General features: G+C 57.9%; 3 protein-coding genes across 9 annotated transcripts in view; 2 read left to right on the forward strand and 1 right to left on the reverse strand.

The window, feature by feature from the left end:
• STYXL1 (serine/threonine/tyrosine interacting like 1) overlaps positions 1–10,878 on the forward strand; it is a 62,701-nt gene extending 51,823 nt beyond the window's left edge. For all 5 annotated transcript variants that reach the window (XM_082712595.1, XM_082712596.1, XM_082712594.1 and 2 more), the window contains 2 exons: positions 381–493; positions 10,644–10,878. In XM_082712595.1, coding sequence (XP_082568721.1) covers positions 381–493; positions 10,644–10,775 — 245 coding nt within the window. In that variant the 3' untranslated portion in view covers positions 10,776–10,878. The remainder of the gene's footprint in view (positions 1–380; positions 494–10,643) is intronic.
• A 1,334-nt stretch (positions 10,879–12,212) lies between these two features.
• On the forward strand, positions 12,213–18,054 carry TMEM120A (transmembrane protein 120A). The gene is made up of 12 exons (XM_082712598.1): positions 12,213–12,408; positions 13,975–14,093; positions 14,332–14,448; positions 16,228–16,287; positions 16,458–16,553; positions 16,626–16,715; positions 16,857–16,922; positions 17,035–17,096; positions 17,209–17,301; positions 17,395–17,459; positions 17,572–17,640; positions 17,721–18,054. The coding sequence occupies exons 1-12, from the start codon at positions 12,328–12,330 to the stop codon at positions 17,832–17,834; spliced, it is 1,032 nt and encodes a 343-aa protein (XP_082568724.1). The 5' UTR covers positions 12,213–12,327; the 3' UTR covers positions 17,835–18,054.
• Positions 18,055–18,181: 127 nt separating this feature from the next.
• POR (cytochrome p450 oxidoreductase) overlaps positions 18,182–20,119 on the reverse strand; it is a 69,053-nt gene continuing 67,115 nt past the window's right edge. For all 3 annotated transcript variants that reach the window (XM_082712585.1, XM_082712583.1, XM_082712584.1), the window contains 6 exons: positions 19,860–20,041; positions 19,619–19,768; positions 19,114–19,384; positions 18,866–19,011; positions 18,688–18,772; positions 18,182–18,610 (listed from right to left, as the gene is read on the reverse strand). In XM_082712585.1, the coding sequence (XP_082568711.1) occupies positions 18,465–18,610; positions 18,688–18,772; positions 18,866–19,011; positions 19,114–19,384; positions 19,619–19,768; positions 19,860–20,041 (980 nt within the window). In that variant the 3' untranslated portion in view covers positions 18,182–18,464. The remainder of the gene's footprint in view (positions 18,611–18,687; positions 18,773–18,865; positions 19,012–19,113; positions 19,385–19,618; positions 19,769–19,859; positions 20,042–20,119) is intronic.

Consider the following 20,119-nt stretch of genomic DNA (forward strand, 5'->3'; position numbering starts at 1 on the left):
TCACACCTAGGCCAGGCCACGCTGCCTCTGTCGGTCCCCGAGTGCTGGGGTTGGGGGTGTGTGTGGAGGGACCATCCCTTCGTCCATCCCAGCCGGAGAGGCCAGCTGGTGGTGGAGCTTCCTGGGCTGGAAGCCTGGAGAGCCAAGAAAAGACCTTTGCACGATCATGCTGACCCCCCAGGGTGGTTCTCTTCAACTGCCAGTGAGGTCTGAGGGTCCCTGTTTGCCAGGTGACAAAAGCGTGTCCCAGAGAGGTGACATGGCCAGCCAGGACCCTGCTGTGCTGGGTCTGAACTCGCTCCTGGACCTCGGGCCCACTGAACGCAGCAACTCACATTCAAGCCCCCACTGGCCTCCTACCCCTTTCTTTCCTTTTGCAGAAATTCACCTCCAGCTTGGCTCGGTCATCCTGGTCTTTTCCACCCTGGGCATCAACCGCGGCTGCGTGGCCATCTTGGCCTTCCTCATGCACTGGAACGAGCAGACCTTGAAGGTACGCATTGCCTGGTCAAGGCTCGGACTGCAGCTCCCTCCAAGCAGGCAGGGTCAGAGCTGGACCTGGGAGGAAGGCGGCCCTAACTAGAAGGTGGGAAGAAAAGGATCTGGAAAGGGAACTGCACGTCCAGTGCTTTACCCAGCATAGCACACCCAAGGTCAAGGTCCCCAAGGTCCGGGCCAGAGGCTGAGGCTATTGCATGAGGGCCTGGGGCTTGGCGTAGGGGACAGGCCCAGGGACTCAGGCTGGGCAAGGCCATGGCCAGCAGCACATCTGCGTGTCCCCCGCTGCTGTCTGTCTGTCTACCAGGGTCCATTCAGCCTTCTCCAAGGAAGGTGCATTTTGGCTATTGGTTGGAGCCGGAGAACTATGACCCTGGCAGGGCTCCAAGGGCACCTGCTCCAACGGTCTTAATCCGGACTGGAGAAGGGGGTTAGAGACCTGTCACCACAAACCCCATGGAACCAGTGCTCCTGACGCCGAGGCCAGTTTCTTTCCACAGCACGAGGAGATGGTGGCTGGCCCTCAGGGAGACATAGTTTGTGCCAGAATTCAGAGGGCTTCAGTGGAGCCCCAAAACTCCCCTGTATGCCTGCGGCTATGCTGGAAGGAAGGGGAGGGTCCAAGAATGACCTTGGTCAAGCCCATTGCCAATGGTTTTGGATATTGGCCCCCTGTGCTCTTTGGAGAAATTGATGGCTAGGAAGAGTGTCAGATGGCCAGCAATCCCACCGGGAGGTACCCACCCGAAGGGAGCAGAGCCAGAGCTCAGATGTTTGCGGGGTCCTGTTCGTAGCAGCGGGGCTCACCATCGCCAAGACGTAGGAGTAACCCAGGTGTCCACGACACACGACAGGATACTACACAGGTGATCTCTCCACACTACGGAGTAGTCCTCAGCCTTACAAAGGAAGGACATTTTGATACCTGCTGCCACGTGAATGAACCAGGAGGACGTTAGGTGGCGGGAATGGGGCGTTGTTTCCTGGATGTGAACGTTCTGGAGGTGGACAGTGGTGACGGTCACACAGCGTGGTGAATTCTTCCGTTGAACCGTAGCTCCAAACACGGTGACAATGGGCTGTTCTCTGTTAACGTCTGTTTTACCACGACTGAAAGAGAAAAGTGGACGCAGAGTCATGAGGCCTTGAGCGAGGCCCAGAGCCCGGGTCTCACCCTGTGCAAGGTGAATGGTCGGGGGTCCCTGCCTGCTGGAGTGTTCTGGGGGTGTGCCGGGGGGAGGGGTGAAGTTGCTCGCACATCCTCTCCTTTGCTGCCTTGTTGAGCTGGAACCGGAGGAAGAGAAGCAGGGAGAGCTGGGGGGAGGCAGGCCGAGCTCTCTGCCTGCAGGGGGCGTTCCAGGACTTGAACTCGCCTGGAGTTTGAATGGGGCCATTTGGAGCCCCGGGGCCTGCGGTGGTCCTGGCTCCCTGATCACTCACAGGGACATCTGGGCACGACAAGGTTGACAGCCTTGCAACTCTGATGTTTCGTGATGCTCCCCAGCCCTGACCAGCCAGCCATGGCCCGAGTGGCCTCCAGAGCTGGCTGGGCCGAGAACAGAGAGCGAGGACTCCCACCTGGCTCTGAGTTCTCCAGCAGCGAGGGCCAGGCCCCCCTGGTGACAGCGCACGTGTTGGCCCGCACCCTGACCTTTACTGGCCCCCGCATGACCCCAGGAGGGAGGTTGAGGCCCGTCCGGGTGTGGCTGTCCGGCTCAGTGGTCAGTGGGAGGGCAGGCGCCTGGGCCCCTGAGGGCCAGATCGTCCTTGCTCTTGGGAGAAGCCCCGGGGCTCCCATCCTGGGGCAGCAAACTCTGCCTCACGCACAGGAAAGTCCTGTTGCTGGGCGTTCTGCCCAGAGTCGCCGTCTAGAGAACTCGCGACAGAAGGAGCTGTGGGCAGGACGGACTGCCGCGGGGACCTTGCTGGGTCCTTTCCAGACTGAGTCAGTCCTGGGTGGCGCTTAGGTTTTCTTGCTACCAAGCAATGCCCTGGGTTGCTGACAGAGGTTGAACGGGGCTCAGCTCTGCTGCCTCCCGGGGTCCAGAGAGACGGTCCCCCCGCCTGTTGTCTTTGTGGTCTTGGAGGCAGCTCAGAGGTGATGGTCAGAGCCCAGGGCACTGGCAAGAAAAAGGGGAGCAAAGTGTGGGCCACTCTTGGGCAATATACTGCTTCCTGGGGTTTATGGTCCCTACTCCGTTCCTTGGGGTACCAAGACCAGGAATGGGAAGCTGAGGGGTGAACTGGAGGAATCCCCGGGGCCACTGTGCCTGTCCTTGGCTTTCAAAGCTTTGGCACAAGAGTGGATGGGCTCCCAGAGCCAGCGAGCCCTTAAGAAACCTATTTCAGCTCCTTTAACCTACTGGGAATAACTTTGTTCCTTAAAGGTCTTCAAAGGGGGAAAAAAAAAAAAAAGAACAAAAACACAAACCAACTGCTGAGGCATTGTACTAGCTAACATTGGCAGAGGGCTTCCCACTTGTGTTTGCGAGGACTTCATATGTGTTGAAAACCCAGTGACCCCACAGCATGTTATTAACTGTTTGGCAGGAGGTCTAGAGAGGCTGAATAATTTGCCCAAGGCCCCCCAGTTGTAAGTAGCAGAATCCAAAGCCACATGACCCAGTTAGTTTCAGAATCTGGGCTTTCCACGGGGCTCCAAGGCAGCAGGGGGAGCACTGGCCTGTCGTCTGAAGAATCGGGCAGTGAGCTGGCTGCCGCCCGTTTCTGAGAGTTACCTGGCCATGACTCCCCACACCGCCCCAAACCGCTTCTACCCACAGGTGTTCGCTGTGTCCCAGCAGGTGCTCTGTGGGCTGGAAAGGGGTTGTGAACCAATCTGACCTGACCAGGACTTAATAAACCTTGCAACTACATAGCTCTGCCCAGGGTACTGTGGATTTTCCCCTCCATAATGGCAAAATGCACATATTACATCTGTCATTTTTTTTTTTTTTAGATTTTTAAAAAAAAATTATTTGACAGACAGAGATCACAAGTAGGCAGAGAGGCAGGCAGAGAGAGAGGGGGAAGCAGGCTCCCTGCTGAGCAGAGAGCCTGATGCGGGGCTTGATTCCAGGACCCCGAGACCATGACCTGAGCCGAAGGCAGAGGCTCAACCCACTGAGCCACCCAGGTGCTCCACACCTGATGTTTGTACATGGATTTTGTATCCCGTAACTTTACTGAATTTGTTCATTAGCGCTAACGCTTTTTTGATGGAGACTTTAAGGCCTTTTTTTTTCTTTTTCTTTTCCTTTTCCTTTTCATTTTTTCTTTCTTAGGTTTTAAGGTTCTAAGTAATCTCTATACCCAGTGTGGGGCTCAAACCCACAGCCCTGAAATTAAGAGTTGTATACTCCACCAACGGAGTCAACCACGTACCCTTCAAGATATTTTGGGTTTCTCTTTTGATTTCTTCATTGACCCGTGGGTTGTTCAGTAATATCCATATATGTGTGCATTTTCCAATATTTTCTTAAAATCACTTTGTAGTTTTATACCATAAAACTAGGAAAGATGCTTGATAATATTTCAGTCTTCTCAAATTTATTATGATTTGTTTCGTGGCCTAACATGTGATCTGTCCTAGAGGCTGTTCCATGTGCACTTGAGAGGAATGTGTAGTCTACTGCTTTGGGGTAGAACGTTCTGTAAATGTCTGTTAAGTCCATCTGGCTTATTGTATCATTTAAGGCCAGTGTTTCCTTATTGATTTTCTGTCTGGATGACCTATCTGTTGATGAAAGTGGGGGACTAGGGCACCTGGGTGGCTCAGTTGGTTAGGTGACTGCCTTTGGCTTGGATTATGATCTCAGAGTTCCAGGATCGAGTCCTGCATTGGGCTCCCAGCTCCATGGGGAGTCGGCTTCTCCCTCTGACCTTCTCCCCTCTCATGCTCTCTCTCTCTCAAACAAATAAATAAAATCTTAAAAAAGAAAGAAAGTGGGGTATTAAAGTCCCCTACTATTAACATATTATTGTTCGTTTCTCTCTTTAGGTCCATTAATATTTACTTTGTATATTTAGGTGCTCCTTTGTTGGGTGCATAAATATTTATAAATGTTATATCTCTTTGTTGAACGGATTCATTTATCATTCCATAATGACATTTTTTGTCTCGTATTGCAGTCTTTGTCTTAAAGTCTATTTTTTCTTTTTCTTTCTTTTTTTTTTTTTTTAAAGATTTTATTTATGTATTTGTCAGAGAGAGAGAGAGAGAGAGAGCGCAGTAGGCAGAGGGAGAAGCAGGATTCCCGTTGAGCAGGGAGCCCGATAATAGTCTGTCTTTAGTTAATAACAACTTAAATTTGCACACAGCCTAAGCTCTGCATCTTTACTCCGCAGCCCCCACGTTTTGTGGTTTCGATGTTGCAATCTACATCTTTTTGTCTTTTATGTCATTACAGAATTATTGGAGGTACAGCTGTTTGTACTATTTCTGTCTTTGAACCTTCATGCTAGAGTTATAAGTGAACCCACCATGTCCACATTAGATTATTCTGAATTTTACTTTATCAGTGATATTTATGGGTGCCTGTTTTCCTGTTACTAGTCAGTGCCATTTCATTTCAGCCTAAAGAAGTAAAGACCAGTAAAGCTGGTCTAGGGGTGATTAACGTCTTCAACTCTTTTTTTTTTTTTTTATTTGACAGAGAGAGCACAAGTAGGCAGAGAGGCAGGCGGGGTGGGGGGAGCAGGCTCCCTGCTGAGCAGAGAGCCCGATGTGGGGCTCGATCCCAGGACCCTGGGATCATGACCCGAGCTGAAGGCAGAGGCTTAACCCACTGAGCCACCCAGGCGCCCCTCTGTACAGTATTCTTGGTGGGCAGGTTTTTTCCTTTCAGCACTTTGAATCTATCCCCTCACTTCCTTCTGATCTGCAGGGTTTCTGCTGAAAATCTGCTGAGAGTTTAATGGGGCTTCCCTCCTGTGTACCAAGTTGTTTTTCCCTTGGTGCTCTCAAGATTCCCTCCTTGTCTTTAACTTTTGACAATTGAATTGCGATGGGGCTTGGTGTGGATCTCTTTGGGTGCATCTTTTTTGGAATTCTTTGGACTCTGGGTATCTATTTCCTTTTCCAGGCTAGGGAAGTATGCAGTATTATTTTTTTCAGAGAAGTTGTCTGTCCCTTTCTCTTTCTTGTCCTTCTGGGACCCCTGTAATGTCAATGTTGATTCTCTTGGTATTGCCCGTAAGTCCCTTAAGATATGCTCACTCTTTTTTCTTTTTTCTTTTCCTTCCTTTCTTCTCTTCTCCTGCTTTGATTCTGCTCCGCCATCCTTCAGTCCACAGACCTTTTCTTGCACTTCATGTGTCTGTGGTTGAATCTTTCCATTGTATTTTTTCAGTTCCGTTATCGTATTCCTCAACCCTGTGACTTGTTGGGTACTTCGTTTTCTCTCTCTTAGCTGGATTCTCATTTTGTTCATGCATTGTTTTCCGGAACTTGGTGAGCATCTTTATGGCATGAACTCTTTATCCGGTAAATCACTGGTCCCCGTTTCATTAAGATGTTTTTATGAGATTTTATCTTTTTTTTTTTAAAGATTTTATTTATTTATTGGACAGAGAGAGATCACCAGCAGGCAGAGAGGCAGGCAGAGAGAGAGGAGGAAGCAGGCTCCCCGCTGAGCAGAGAGCCTGATGCGGGGCTTGATCCCAGGACCCTGGGACCATGACCTGAGCTGAAGGCAGAGGCTTAACCCACTGAGCCACCCAGTTGCCCCATATGAGATTTTATCTTTTTCTTTCATTTGATTGTATTCCTGGTTTTTGTTTTTGTTTTTTGTTTTCTTTGACGCTGTTGGTTTCTATGCATTAGGGAAAACAGCCACCTTTGAAAGAGTGACCTTGTGTCAGAAATGAACCTTCTGGTTCAACCCTTTCCTAGTTCTTGGTGGTCTCTCAAACATTTCCCAGCTTGCTTTGTTCTTAGCGGCTCCCAGTAGCTGAAGGTTTGCCAGGACATTTCATTGCCCTAAAGGGGATGGTCTCAGTCCGCACCTGGATTCAGGCTGATTGGAAGCAGACTTAAAAATATGTAAATACATCTTTTTCAGGGAAAGACCAGAAGATAGGCATGCCTGTTTGCTCCTTTTGCACTAAACCCTGAGATGAATTATTTCTTGTTTTGCCACTGTGCTGTTAAACCCATAAACACAAGCCCCACTGGCCACCTGCTTTCAGTTATTTTGGGTAAATATCCAGAGTAGAATTGCTGGATCATATGGTAATTCTATTTTTACTTTTTTGAGTAATCCCTATACTGTTTTCCATGCCAGTTACACCATTTTACATTCCCACCAATGGCGCACAAGGGTTCCAGGTTCTCCACATCGTTACCAGCACTTGTATTTTCCTATTGTTGTTTTTTTTTTTAATCAAATAATAGCCATCCTAATGGGTATGAGCTGGTATCTCATTGTAGCTTTTTTCTCTCTTTTTATTGGGTTAAAATACACGTAATGTAACATTAAGCATCTTAACCACTTTTTTTTTTTTTTAAGATTTATTGTAGAGAGAGAGCATGTGCAAGTGGGGGGCAGGGCAGAGGGAGAGAGAATTTCCAGAAGACTCCACACTGACTGTGGAGCCTGACAGGGGCTTGATCTCATGACCCTGAGATCATGACCTGAGCCAAAACCAAGAGTTGGACGCTTAATTGACTGAACCATCCAGGCGTCCCTAAAACATTTTTTTAAAAGTGTACAGTTCAGTGGTATTAAATGCTTTCTAAGCATCATCCATCCCCAGAACTCTTCTCGTCTTGTAAAACAAACTCTGTACCCATTAAACAGTAACTTCCTGTTCTCCCCACCCCCGAGCCCTGCAACCACCATTCTGCTCCCTGTGTCTGTGATTTCAGCTACTCTAGACTCCTCCTATCAGTGGATTATACAATATTTGTCTCTTTTTTGCCTGGTTTATATCACTTCTCATAATTGTTGAGAAAATCCATATTGTCGCGTGTGTCAGAATTTCCTTCTTTTTAAAGACGGAATAATATTCCGTGGTGTATGTATGTCACGTTTTGTTTTTCTGTTTGTCCATTGATGGATGCTTGGGTTCCCCCATGTTTTAGACACTGTGAACAGTGCTGCTGCAGATACGGGTGTACTAACATCTCTTCAAGACCCTGGGTTCAGTTCTTTCGGGTAGGTACCCGGAAGTGAAATAGCTCGATTATATGGTATCTCTATTCTTAATTTTTTAAAAAAGATTTTATTTATTTACTTGAGAGAAAGCCAGAGACAGAGTGTGAGTGGAGTAGGAGGGGGAAGAGGAAGAGGCAGAAGCAGGCTCCCCGCTGAGCAGAGAGCCCGATGTGGGGCTCGATCCCAGGACCCTGAGACCATGACCTGAGCCAAAGGCAGACGCTTAGCCAGCTGAGCCACCCAGGCGCCCCTCTGTTTTTAATTTTTTGAGGAATTTCCATACTGTTTTTCCATAGCGGCTGCACCATTTTACATTCCCACCAACAGTGCAGAAGGGTTCAAGTTCTTCACCCCCTTGCCAATGCTTGTTGTGTTCTGGTTTTTAAAAAATATAATAATTATCTTCATGGATGTGAGGTGGTATCTAATTGTAGTTTTGATTTGCATCTCCCTAATGATTAGTGGTGTTGAGCAAATTTTTTTATGTGCTTATTGATCATTTATCTGTCTTTTGGAGAAATGTCTATTCAAGTTCTTTGCCTATTTTTAAATTGGATTGTTTGGGGTTTTTTTTGGTTGAATTTGAGGAGCTCTTTCTATATTCTTCATATGAACACCTGAACGTAAATCAGATACATGATTTGGCAATGTTTTCTCCTATCCTGTGGCTGCCTTTTCACTCTGTGGATCATGTCTTTTGATGTATAGAAGTTTGTTATTATTTTTTTTTTAAAGATTTTATTTATTTATTTGACAGAGAGAAATTACAAGTACACTGAGAGGCAGGCAGAGAGAGAGAGAAGGAAGCAGGCTCCCTGCTGAGCAGAGAGCCCGATGCGGGACTCGATCCCAAGAACCTGAGATCATGACCTGAGCCGAAGGCAGCAGCTTAACCCACTGAGCCACCCAGGCGCCCCAGAAGTTTGTTATTTTTAAAGTTTTAAAATTAGCGTGTAATGTATTATTTGCTTCAGGGGTGCAGGTCTGTGAATCATCAGTCTTACAGAATTCACAGCACTCACCGTAGCACATACCCTCCCCAATGTCCATCACCAGCCACCCCATCCCTCCCCCCAGCCCCCAGCAACCTTCTGTTTCCCGAGACTAAGCAGAAGTTCGTTATTTTGATGTAGTCCACTTTGTCTTTTTTTTTTTTTTTAAGATTTAAAAAAAAAATTTGTCAGAGAGAGCACAAGCAGGCAGAGAGGCAGGCAGGGGGTGGGGGGAAGCAGGCTCCCTGCTGAGCAGAGAGCCCGATGCGGGGCTCGATCCCAGGACCCTGGGATCACGACCTGAGCCGAAGGCAGCGGCTTAACCGACTGAGCCACCCAGGCATCCCAATTTGCCCATTTTTTAATCACCTGTGCTTTTGATGTCTTAGAGAAATCATTGCCAAATCCAAGTTATAAAGCATTTCTCCTCTGTTTTTATCTAGGATTTTTATAGTTTAAGCTCTCACATTTAAGTCTTCAATCATTTTGATTTTTGCACATGCTGTGAGATAGGGGTCCAGCTTGGCTCTTCTGTGTGTAGATTTCCAGCTTTCCCAGCTTCGTTTGTTGACAAGACTGCCCTTTCCTCTCCGAATGGTTTTCACAGTCTCGTTCAAGCCACTTGGCCCTACGTGTGAGGGCTTATTTCTGGGCCGTCTGTCCTGTTCCTTTGGTCTAAATGTCCGTCTGTGTGCCAACACCACACTGGTTGGATCACTGTAGTTTTGTAATAACTTCAGAGATTTGAAATCAGGAAGCACGAGAATTCTAGTGCGGTTCTCCTTTCTCAAGATTGTTTTGGCATTTGGGGTCTCTTGCGATTTCATATGAAGTTCAGGATGGGTTTCTCAGTTTCTGCAAGAAATGCTGCTGGGATCTGGTAGAGATTGCATTAAATCTACAGAGGCTTTGGGTAGTCCCCGCAGCCTAACAGTATCGTCTTCTGAGCCACGTACAGAGGATGTCTTCCCATTTATTTGTGTCTTTTGAAGTTTCTTCCAATCATGCTTCGTACGGGTCTTTTACCTCCTTGGTTAAATTTATTCCTAAATAATCAGATTCCTTTCGATGCCATTGTAAAGTGGAATTTGTTCTTAATTGGCTTTTCGGATTTCATCATTAATGTATACAGAGGCAACTGATTCGGAGTGTGGGATTTTGTAATGGGCCAACATCGCTAAATTCATTTATTCTGACAGATGTTTGTTTCGGTGTAATCTTTAAAGGGTTTCTACACATACAGCCATGTCATCTGCAAACAGGTAATTTTACTTCTCCAATTTGGACTCCCTGTGGCGCTCCCCCCCCCTTTGGTGGTTAGGACTTCTAGTAGAATGTTAAGCAGAAGTGATAAAAGCGGGCATCCTTGTGCTTTTCCTGATCTTAGAGGAAAAGCTTTCCATCTTGCACCAGTATGTCACCCGTGGGCTTGTCATCTATGGCCTTTATTACGTTCCGGTGCATTTTTCTCTTCCTAGTTTGCTGAGGCCCCGCTTTGACCTTTTCCTGTTTCCTCTGGCTTCAGTCTAGATGGAGACCGGCTTGTCCTCTTCCTTCCTGTGTTTTAAGGTGGACACTTGAGAGCAAGCGGCTCCGGTTTCCCTCCTTTGGAGAATTCCCCCCACAGTGCTCTTCCCGTTCCCGTGAATTTATCCGTTCACAGTGCAAACCTTCGTCGAGGTGGCATTGTGTGCCGGGCGCGGCCGTGGTGTGCTCCTGCCCACGGGAGTTTTCACCCACGTTGTCTGAAGCTTCACGGGGGCCATCTGAAGTAGGAGGGGTCCCTGCCTCCATGTCCAGCAGCAGAGGGACTTGCTCAAGACAGAGCGCGGCTCCCATGACTCTTACATCGGCGCCGGCCTGCTGCTGCCTCTGTGTCCCGCCGCAAAGCCATGCTGCTGGCCCCTGGGCAGATGCCTCTCGTCCCGCCACTGTATGTAGGTGGAAAGGCCCTGATCCCATCCCGAAGTCAGCTTTCTCCTCCTTGCATTGACAGAAGTCCTGGGCCCATGTCAAGAAGTGCAAAAACAACGTGCATCCCAGCCAGGGCTTGGTGGCTCAGCTGTCCGAGTGGGAGAAGGTCATCCTCGGAGACTCCGTCACAGACATCTTGGATCCGCTCTACTGATCTTCCCTGTGGTCCAGCTCCGGGTCCTGAGGGCCGCCCGGGGGGAGTGGGCCCGGCCGTGTAACTGGGTTGGTGTGGAAAGAGAAGGCCTTTGCCGCCTGGAGTCCTGTGTCAGCCTCTTGCAGCCTCTTGGAGCTCTGCTCTGGCTCCTCGTCCACACCCTGGAGCAGGTGTTCTCTGCCCAGACTCTGGGAGAACCCCCGTCCCAGGGTCCCCCCCCAACTCGATGGAGGCTGCTTCTGGAAGAGCATTGAGCTTCTGAGCAGCTGTCCCACGTGCCCCCATGACCTTCGGAGGCTGGCTGGGAGGAGCTCCTGTCTTTGGTTGGCTCACAGGCTGTCGCAGTGCCCGTGCACGGGTGGAGATCCTCCGGGCCCAGTCCTGGCCCAGGTGCCAGGCTCTGCAGCGCTGGGAAGCTCCTGGCACAAATACAGTCTTGTCTCACCCCGGGTCCCAGCCCTCCCCACCACTCTGCCCGTCGATGCCATGTTCGGATTTCCTTTCCTTCCTCCCACTCGTTTCCTCCTGGCTGGGTTCCTCAAGAAGAGATTTCCACCCCTCCTATCTCCTTCACCCCTGTTTCTAGAAATTCCTCAGGTCTTAAAGGGACTGTTCTTCAGAACGCACTTCCCAGCGCTGGCTGCACCCGCAGCCCCAGTCGGGAGAGGGCAGGCGTCGGGACTGACAGGGAATTTAGGATGTCCACGTCACTCAGCAGACACTCCCTGCCCCCTGTGCGCAGCTGGGGAGGGACAGAGAGGTGAAGGTCATCTTCCCTCCCAGGACTCTTTGCAGGAGGGGGGAGTCCCCCCCCCCCTCTCCCCTACGGAAGCCAAGCCCTCAAGGAGTGGGGTTTTGCTCTAAGGTAAGAGCTGTCCCGTGGACTCAGGCTTGGGATCAGTTAGGACAGGAGCCTGGACAGAGACTGGCTGCAAGCGATGGCTCTGTGGGTTGGGGGCTCCAGGGCAGAGCCCTGGGAAGTTTCCATCAGGGGCACGATGCGGAATAGCTTGTGCGTTAGGTCCGGCCGTCTGCGGGCTCTGGAAGACCCGCCGCGGCGAGCGCGGGGTCAGGGCGAGCCTAGGGTCAGGGCGACCGGCGGCCGCCGTAGAGGAGAGGTTCAGAATCCTCCCCCTGCAGAGGCGCCGCTTTCCCAAGGACGAGAGTCTTCGAGGCCGGGGTCACCTCCGTGCGTCTCGGTTTACTGCCAGCACGACGGGCCGGAGCTCTGTGGGCCGCCGCACGCGGCTGGCACGACCCGCCGAGCCCCGGCCGGGAACCACCGCGCCAGCCCCCCGCCCGCCGAGCGCCGCGGGGTGAGCGCCCCCTGCTGCCCTTGGCCCCGCCCCGGCCCCGCCCAGGGCCCCGATTGGCTCGGGCCGGGGGCGGGGCTAGCGCGCTGGCCGCCGCAGGCCTTTTCCCATTGGTGGCGGCGGCGGCGCGAGCCCGGAAGCGGTCGGGGGCGGCGGCGGAGGCGGCGGAGGCTACTCGGGCGGGCCGGGGTTGCGGCGCGGTCCTCGACTGGGCTTGTCCGGCGCGTGGCCCGGCAGCCATGCATCTCCCGGCCCCGGGCCCGCTGGGGGACTGCCTGCGGGACTGGGAGGAGCTGCAGCAGGACTTCCAGAGCATCCAGGTGAGTGCCGGTGCGGGCGCCCAGTGGCCCTGAGCCGCGGCTCTCTGGCTCGAGGTCAAGGGTCGGGCAGCCGCGGGTCAGGTAGTGGGGGGCTCAGGGGTCAAGGGTCGTGGGCCCTGGCGTCGCTCCAGAGGGTGGCGAGGCCCCGGGTCCCGGGGGTCCTAGCCGGGACCCTCCCCTCGGCCTGGGTTGCGTGTCCGGCGCTGCCCCCGCGGCCGCGACCCCGGCGCAAACCCGCGGAGCCTGGCGCACCTGGGGCCTTCGTGGAGGCCCCGGAAAGCGGCCCTGACCCAGCCCCGTCCTCTCCCAGGGGAGTGGCCGCCTGAGTCGAAGCCGGCCGGGCCCGGCCTTGGGTCAGTCACTCAGCAAACATGCTGGGGGCGCCGGCGTGGCTGGAGCCGCCCTGGGGCAGCGCTGGGGTCTGGGCTGAGTGCGGCGGGGGAGCGGCCCGGAGGGGGAGCGGTCCCGAGGGCCTGGCCCCGCCAGGGCGAGTGTCCGGGGCAATGCCTGGGTGGGGGCGGCGCCCGTCCAGCCTGAAGGACAGCACCCGCCGAGGCAGGCTTGTGTGGCCGCTGGAAGGCGAGGGAGGGCAGAAGCGGGTGGACCAGACCCTCCAGGGAGCTCGTGGGCCTGGGCGGGGTTGGGACCTCTCGGATGCGGCCAGGGAGCCCCTGGGAGGAACCGTGGGGATCTGGCTCGTGTGGACCGTGCGCTTCTGTGGGGAGGCAGCAGGGAGACGGCGGCGGGTCTCAGACAGGAGAGAAGTGGTTGGCAGGCAGATGTGGCCCGTGTTGGGTTCTTACGGGGCGTGGTGGCCCCTGCAGGGCACGAGAAACAAGACCGGGGGAGGACGGAGCCCGGACAGCTGTGGACTCGTCCTGCCTTTCTCTTTCCTGGGCGGCTGCCAGCCCCTTCCTGCCGCCCCCAGGCCTGACCAAGGCTGCTCAGGCTAGTGGTCCTGCCCGAGTGCCGCCGGGCAGACCTGCTTCTCAGCCTGGCCACCCCGGCCTGACCTTCCTCACCCTGCCCCTGGTTGTCACCAGGCTGCTCTTCTGGAAACTCACCCACCGGGGCAAAGTGCTCTGGGAGGCTTGGGGCAAAGGTGCGGGGGGAGGGGTAAAAGGACTGGTCTCCACGGCAGGAGTTCTAGCGCTGAAGCCTGGTGACCTTTAACCTGAGAGGCAGGCTGCTGGGGCAGCCCCGGCTCCCCCTGCAGCAGCAGGCTGGGCAGGCAGGAGGGTCTGAGAGAACCACAGTGGCTTCAGGCAGCCTGACTGGTCCAGAAGGCAGACCCTTGCACCTGGAAGCCAGACTCTGGGTGGGACTGAGGGGTGGGGACAGCTAGTAGGTGGGCGGAGACTCAGCAAAGCTCCTGGGACCTGGTCTGTTGCTGTGAGGGCTTCTGGGCTTGCAGGGGGAGACCCCTCTCCTGGCCTGCCTCGGGGCGAGGGCGATCTCAGGGGGTCCCTCGGCTGGCTGACTCCTTTCCCGCTCAGACCCTCCCGGGGAGCCCCGCTCTCTACCCGGCAGGCCCCAGCTCACTCTGGCTCCCTGCCTGCTCCCCAGGAGACCCACCGGCTGTACCGCCTGAAGCTGGAGGAGCTGACCAAGCTGCAGAACGGCTGTACCGGCGCCATCACTCGGCAGAAGAAGCAGCTCCAGGAGCTTGCTCTTGTCCTAAAACAGTGAGGACCCCCCTCCCCCGTGACCCCCCCAAGCCTCCATACCCCCTAGCCTAAGGCTGGGGGTCCGATTTGCGGTGCGCGGAGAGCAGGCACTGACTCCTGAGTGTCCCAGGGCACGGCTTCTCCCCTCTCCCCGCCCCGTGGGGCCATGTGCATCTCCTGCCCCGCAGGTGTCCTATGTGATACCCTGGGGGAGGGGGGACCGCCCTGACTCTGGCTTCCGTGCCCCAACCTACAGATGCAAACGCTCCCTGCAGTCAGGGGCCAGGGAGGCCGCCCAGGAGCTGGAGAACCAGATCAAGGAGCGCCAGGGACTCTTCTTCGATATGGAGGCCTATTTGCCCAAGAAGAATGGGTGAGACCCCTTTCCCCCAAGCCCAGTGCCCAGATGCCCCTGGGAGAGCGGCCTGAAGCGTGGGCTCCTCTGCCCCGTCAGTCGGCCGGCAGATGGTCCCTGGACCCGCTGGGGGCTGAGCCGTCAGGCTGGGGAGATGGCTCGAGCGACGGTGACAGCTCCCGGAGACGGGTGTTCTGTGGCCGAAGGACAGGGAATGGGGGAGCGCAGTGAGGGACACCTCGCCCAGCCTGGAGGTCAGGGAGGAGGAGGGAGCCTGGCAGGCGCGGGAGGGTGGAGACTGTGCGCGTGCGTGGCCAGGGCTCAGGGTGGCAGGTGGTGATGAGACAGGAGGCGAAGCCAGGCTTCGGGCCCAGCAGGCTGGGCAGAGCGACCCTCAGGTCAGCCACAGTCACCGAGGGGGATGGCAGGGGCCAGTGCACAATGCACAACCCTAGGGTGAGGAAAGATCACCCAGCGGAGGCCTGGGGCAGCAAGACGGCTGCGAAGGGCCATGTCCCCGGGGACGACGGGGGTGAGGGGCGGCCAGTAGCCTCGGTTCAGACGGCCCGGGTGGGGGGTGGTCGAGAGCCACACAGGAGGGGCGGCGTCTCCGGGGCGTCCCGGGGGTGGAGCGCTCCGCAGGACAGTGGAGGTGGAGGTTGCTAATGGGGGACAGAGAGCTGGGGGGGCCAGGCGAGCGCGGCAGCTCTTCAGAAGCTCAGCTGTGAGCAGAAGCAGACGCTCGGGGGTTGGTGTTACTCGGTACCCAGGGAAGACTGGAGCGCCTCTCCCTGCCGAGAGCCGGGGCCAGGGCCCCGGAGCACAGACCCAGCAAAGGGACACCCTTGGGGAGGTGGGAAGGGCAGGGCGTGGGCCCTTCTCACTTGCAGTGGGAGAGTGTTTGGAGCCGGTGAGGAGGGTCCCCCCCACCCCCTCAGAGATGTCAGCCTGGACGGGGAGGGTGTAGGGAGCCGGTGGCGACGCCGAGAGGCGGCTGGGCCAAGTGCCTGCTGTACCCCCTCGTCTCTTCGCGGTCTGGGACAAGTCCCTTAACTACCCTGAACCTGTGTCCACAGCCCAAGTGGGTGCGCCGTGTCGTGCACACATGGGACGTGGTCGCCTCTCGGGTTCGTCTGGCCAGACAGGCTCCGTCGGTGGGAGGGGTGGCAGCAGGAGGCTGGGGGTGGTCCGGTGGGCAAGAAAGTGGCTGCCGTGGGAGGGGGCCCTGGGGACTGGCTGGCTCGGGAAAGACCAGGGTCGGGGGGCCCTGGAAGCCTCCGTGAGGGCCAGGGTCCGCCTGGCGAAACCAGCTTGGGATGCCGGGCACTCGGGGTCAGAGCGCGAGCAGAGTTTCGGAGGCGGCCCGGGAGGGGGCCCTGCTGTGGCCCTGGTGCGGGTGCCCTGGCAGACTCAGGACAGAAGGTTCTCGGAGGCAGTGGGAACCTGGGGGCGGGCGTGCACACAGGCATCGAGTGCTGCCCAGGCCCCCGGGGGCCATAGGAGCTTTGGGCCGGCTGCCACGGGGTGGGAGAGCCCGGCTGCCCTGGAGGCCCTTCGGTGGGGAGCTGGGGTTGGCGGGAAGACGAGGGGATGTTGGTTTAGCCAGCAGCAGGCCGGGGAGTGGGCAGCAAGGCTGTGCCCCGTGTTTCCTTCCTGTGGAGCCGGTCTGCACTGCCCCCCAGGTCTGAACCCTAAGCCTCTGGGGGCGTGGGGCTGAGGCCAGGTGGCCCCCCTGCTCTGTGCCACTGGCTTTCCCCTCAGTGGGGCCTCTCCTTACCTGGCTTCTCCCTCCTGCAGGTTGTACCTGAGCCTGGTCCTGGGCAATGTCAACGTGACACTCCTGAGCAAGCAGGCTAAGTAAGTGCTGTCCCAGCCCTGTGCTCCGCCCTCCTGGTCCTTTCTGTCCTGCCCCCCCCCTTCCCAGGCTCAGCCCTGGGGTGCCGGCCCGAGCCGCCTGCGGAAGCCTGTCCGGACCGGGAGCCTCCCTCCGGCACCCCAGCCTGTGCCCCGGGTGTGCGCCCCCCCAGGTTCGCCTACAAGGACGAGTACGAGAAGTTCAAGCTCTACCTCACCATCATCCTCATCCTCATCTCCTTCACCTGCCGCTTCCTCCTCAACTCCAGGTGGGTGTCCTGCCGCTCGGCCGCACCCCGCTCCCTGCCGGCGCCGGCGCCCACCCTCTGTGCCCTCCGCAGGGTGACGGACGCCGCCTTCAACTTCCTGCTGGTCTGGTACTACTGCACGCTCACCATCCGCGAGAGCATCCTCATCAACAACGGCTCCCGGTGCGTGAGGCCGGGGCGGGCCTGCTCGGGGCGGGGGCGGGGCGGGGGCCTGGCTTCCTCCCACCGCAGCCTGGCATCCTGTCCCCAAGCTCCGATCCCTCGGGGCCGAGGGGACGGAATGACCGCCGCTCCCCACCACAGGATCAAAGGCTGGTGGGTTTTCCATCACTACGTGTCCACTTTCCTGTCGGGAGTCATGCTGACGTGGTGAGTGGCCAGATTGGCTCCCAGGGTGTGGGGGTTGGGGTGCAGGGGGGCGCGGGTAGACCCAGGGTGTCCCTGACTTTCCACCTGCCCTTTCCTCCGCTTTCTGCCTTAGGCCCGACGGCCTCATGTACCAGAAGTTCCGGAACCAGTTCTTGTCCTTCTCCATGTACCAGAGTGAGTGTCTCGGGGGGCGCTGCTCCACACGGGAACCCCCTCCCCACAGGGAGCAGGCCGGGGGGCGGTGGGGACTTTGGGCCCCAGCCCAGTTCCGCTGCTCCCGGCCCAGGCTTCGTGCAGTTCCTGCAGTACTACTACCAGAGCGGCTGTCTATACCGCCTGCGGGCCTTGGGCGAGAGGCACACCATGGACCTCACTGTGGGTGAGTCGGGTGCGGCCTCCGCTCCCGGGCATCCTGACGGGGGCCTTTCCCGACCACGCGGGGCTGAGGCCGTGTCCGCCCCTCCCCCCGCAGAGGGCTTCCAGTCCTGGATGTGGCGCGGCCTCACCTTCCTGCTGCCCTTTCTCTTCTTCGGACACGTAAGTTGTCCCTGCCCGGCCCCCGCCCCGTGTGTCCGGCCGGCGTCCCCCGCGCTGGCTCTGGGCCGTCGCGGGGACCGGCTTCTGTCTGAAACCCTCCATCCCTCCCAGTTTCTGGCAGCTTTTCAACGCGCTGACTTTGTTCAGCCTGGCCCGGGACCCCGAGTGCAAGGAGTGGCAGGTGAGCCCGGGGCCCTGGGCTGGGGGGTGGGGACGCCTCAAGGGGCGCCCGGCCCCGCCCTCACCCGCTTCCTCCCGCAGGTGCTCATGTGCGGCTTCCCCTTCCTCCTGCTCTTCCTCGGCAACTTCTTCACCACCCTGCGGGTCGTGCACCAGAAATTCCACAGCCAGAGGCGTGGGAGCAAGAAAGAATGAGTCTGGGCCTGCCTGCCCGGCTCCCTCCGGTGCCCCTGGCCCGGCAGGGGCTTCTGTCCCCTTTGCTGGGGCGGTAGGGGGCTCGCCTCATGCGGGAGGGTCTCTTCTGCTCTCCCTGGGGTTTTGTGGGCCCTGTGGGCCCCGAAGGCGCCGCCGGAGAGGAGGGCCGGGCCTGCAGGGAGCGGGGGGCCGGCAGCCTGAATAAAGGAAGCGTGGCAGAGAGGCGCCCCGAGGTGTGTGCTCTCCGAAGGGTCAGGCGGGGCCTTGGCGCCGCCACCACATGGCCTCTCCGGGTTCTGAGTTAAGTAGACGCGGGGAGACCCCAGACCTACTCAAGCAATAGCAAATACAGAAAACAGAACTTTATTCCAAGGAGCAGAGATTATTTAAAATTATTTACAGTCATTGAAAATAACGTGGAGGGGTTGGGGCTCGGCCGAGCTGCGCAGAGCCCCGGATGTACAGCCCCGAGGGGCCTGAATGTTCCCCGAACACACCCCGGGGCCTGGACCGGTCCCCGCTGCCGGCCCACCTCCCAGAGCGGGGCCCTGCGGACACCCCCCAGGAGACTGGCGGGAGGGAGCGAGGGCGCGGATCCCGGGAAGCCGGGCTGTGGGGCCCGCGGGCGGCCTAGCTCCACACGTCCAGGGAGTAGCGGCCCTTGGTCATCAGCTTCTTGACGTAGTCCACGGCCTGTGCGTGCTCCATGGCCCCCCCCTTCGGCCACGATGTCGTAGAAGGTGTTCTGCACGTCCCTCGCCATGTTGCGAGCGTCCCTGGGGCAGGAAGGAAAGCGCTGGGCAAGGCCCCCCACGGGCCGGCCGGCCTCGCCCCCCACCGCGCCCTCACTCACCGCAGACGTAGATGTGGGCGCCGGCCTCGTGGATCAGCTGCCACAGGTGCTCCTTGTCCCTCCGCAGTAAGTGCTGCACGTAGACCTGCGGGTGAGGGCGCACGGTGAGGGCGACGGTCCCGGCACGGTCCCGGCACGGTCCCGGCACCGCGGCGTGGGGGCCGGCCCGAGGCCTCACCTTGTGCGGCTGCTCCCGGGAGAAGGCCACGCTGAGCTGGGTGAGGGAGCCGTCCTTCTGGAACCCGGCCAGCTCCTCGCGGTACAGGTAGTCCTCGTCGGCGCGCCGGCAGCCGTAGTACAGCAGCGTCTCCCCGACCTCCTTGCCTGCGGGGGCCGGGGTGGCGGGCAGGGGTGAGGTGGGGCCTCGGGGCAGGGGTGGGGGTGTGCGCCCGACCTCACGGACCCGTCCGGCGCGCGCGCGCTCACCCTGCTGCCGCAGCCAGGCCCGCTCCTGGATGAAGCCGATGAACGGAGCCACCCCGGTGCCGGGGCCCACCATGATGACCGGCGTGGTGGCCTTGAAAGGCAGGCGGAACTGGGACTTGCGCACGAACATGGGCACCAGGGCCCGGCGGCCGTTCTCCCCGGCGGGCTCCTTGGCCCGCAGCCAGCTGGTGGCCACGCCCTTGTTGACGCGGCCGGCCTTGGTCTCGTACTCCACGGCCACCGCACAGATGTGCACGGAGTTGGGGTGGACCTGGTCGGGGCGGGGCCGGGGTAAGTACGCCCCAGGCCCTGGTTCCCCGGGGCCCGTTGCCGGAGTCTCCTCCAGACTGGGGTGTCCCCCAACCCCCTGCTTGGTCCTTTGCGGCCCCCACAGCTCCTCAGAAGCCCCTTCCCAGCAGCCGCCTGGCCGGCTCGACACAGGCCGAGCGCCGTCAGCAGCCCCGCGGCCCGGAGCACCCCCGCCCCCCCAAAGCCAGCCCCGCACCTTGGAGGACGAGGCGATGGAGTAGTAGCGGGCCTGGAGGCGGGGCAGCAGCTCGCACAGGTGGTCGATGGGGGGCCGCAGGGACGGGTAGTCCTGCAGGATGGACAGGATGTGCCTCCGGGCCTCCACCACCCAGCTCAGGTACAGCTCCTGCGGAGGACGGCAGCGGGGTGAGACGCGGGCGCGGGGCACACGGCCGAGGCGGTGGACCCGGTGCGGGCGGCGGAAGGGCAGGGCCCACCTTGCCCTCGCCCGAGGACGAGGCCATCTTGCGCAGCTGCTCCTGCTCGGAGGGCTCGGAGGCGTACTGGGCCAGCTCGTAGAGCACGTTGGTGCGCGGCGGGTTGGTGATGTCCAGGTAGTAGGTGAGGGCCGTGCGGTACGATGTGGGGCAGGGGAAGGGGTGCTTCTTGTTGGACTCCTCTGTGGGGAGACAGGACGACCGGGCTCAGCGGTGGGGGCTCGGCAGGGGGGTGGGGGGTGGGCCGTGGATTCGGGGAC

The sequence above is a fragment of the Mustela nivalis genome (genome assembly GCF_964662115.1).
Source record: "Mustela nivalis genome assembly, chromosome: 19".
Lineage (NCBI taxonomy): Eukaryota > Metazoa > Chordata > Mammalia > Carnivora > Mustelidae > Mustela > Mustela nivalis.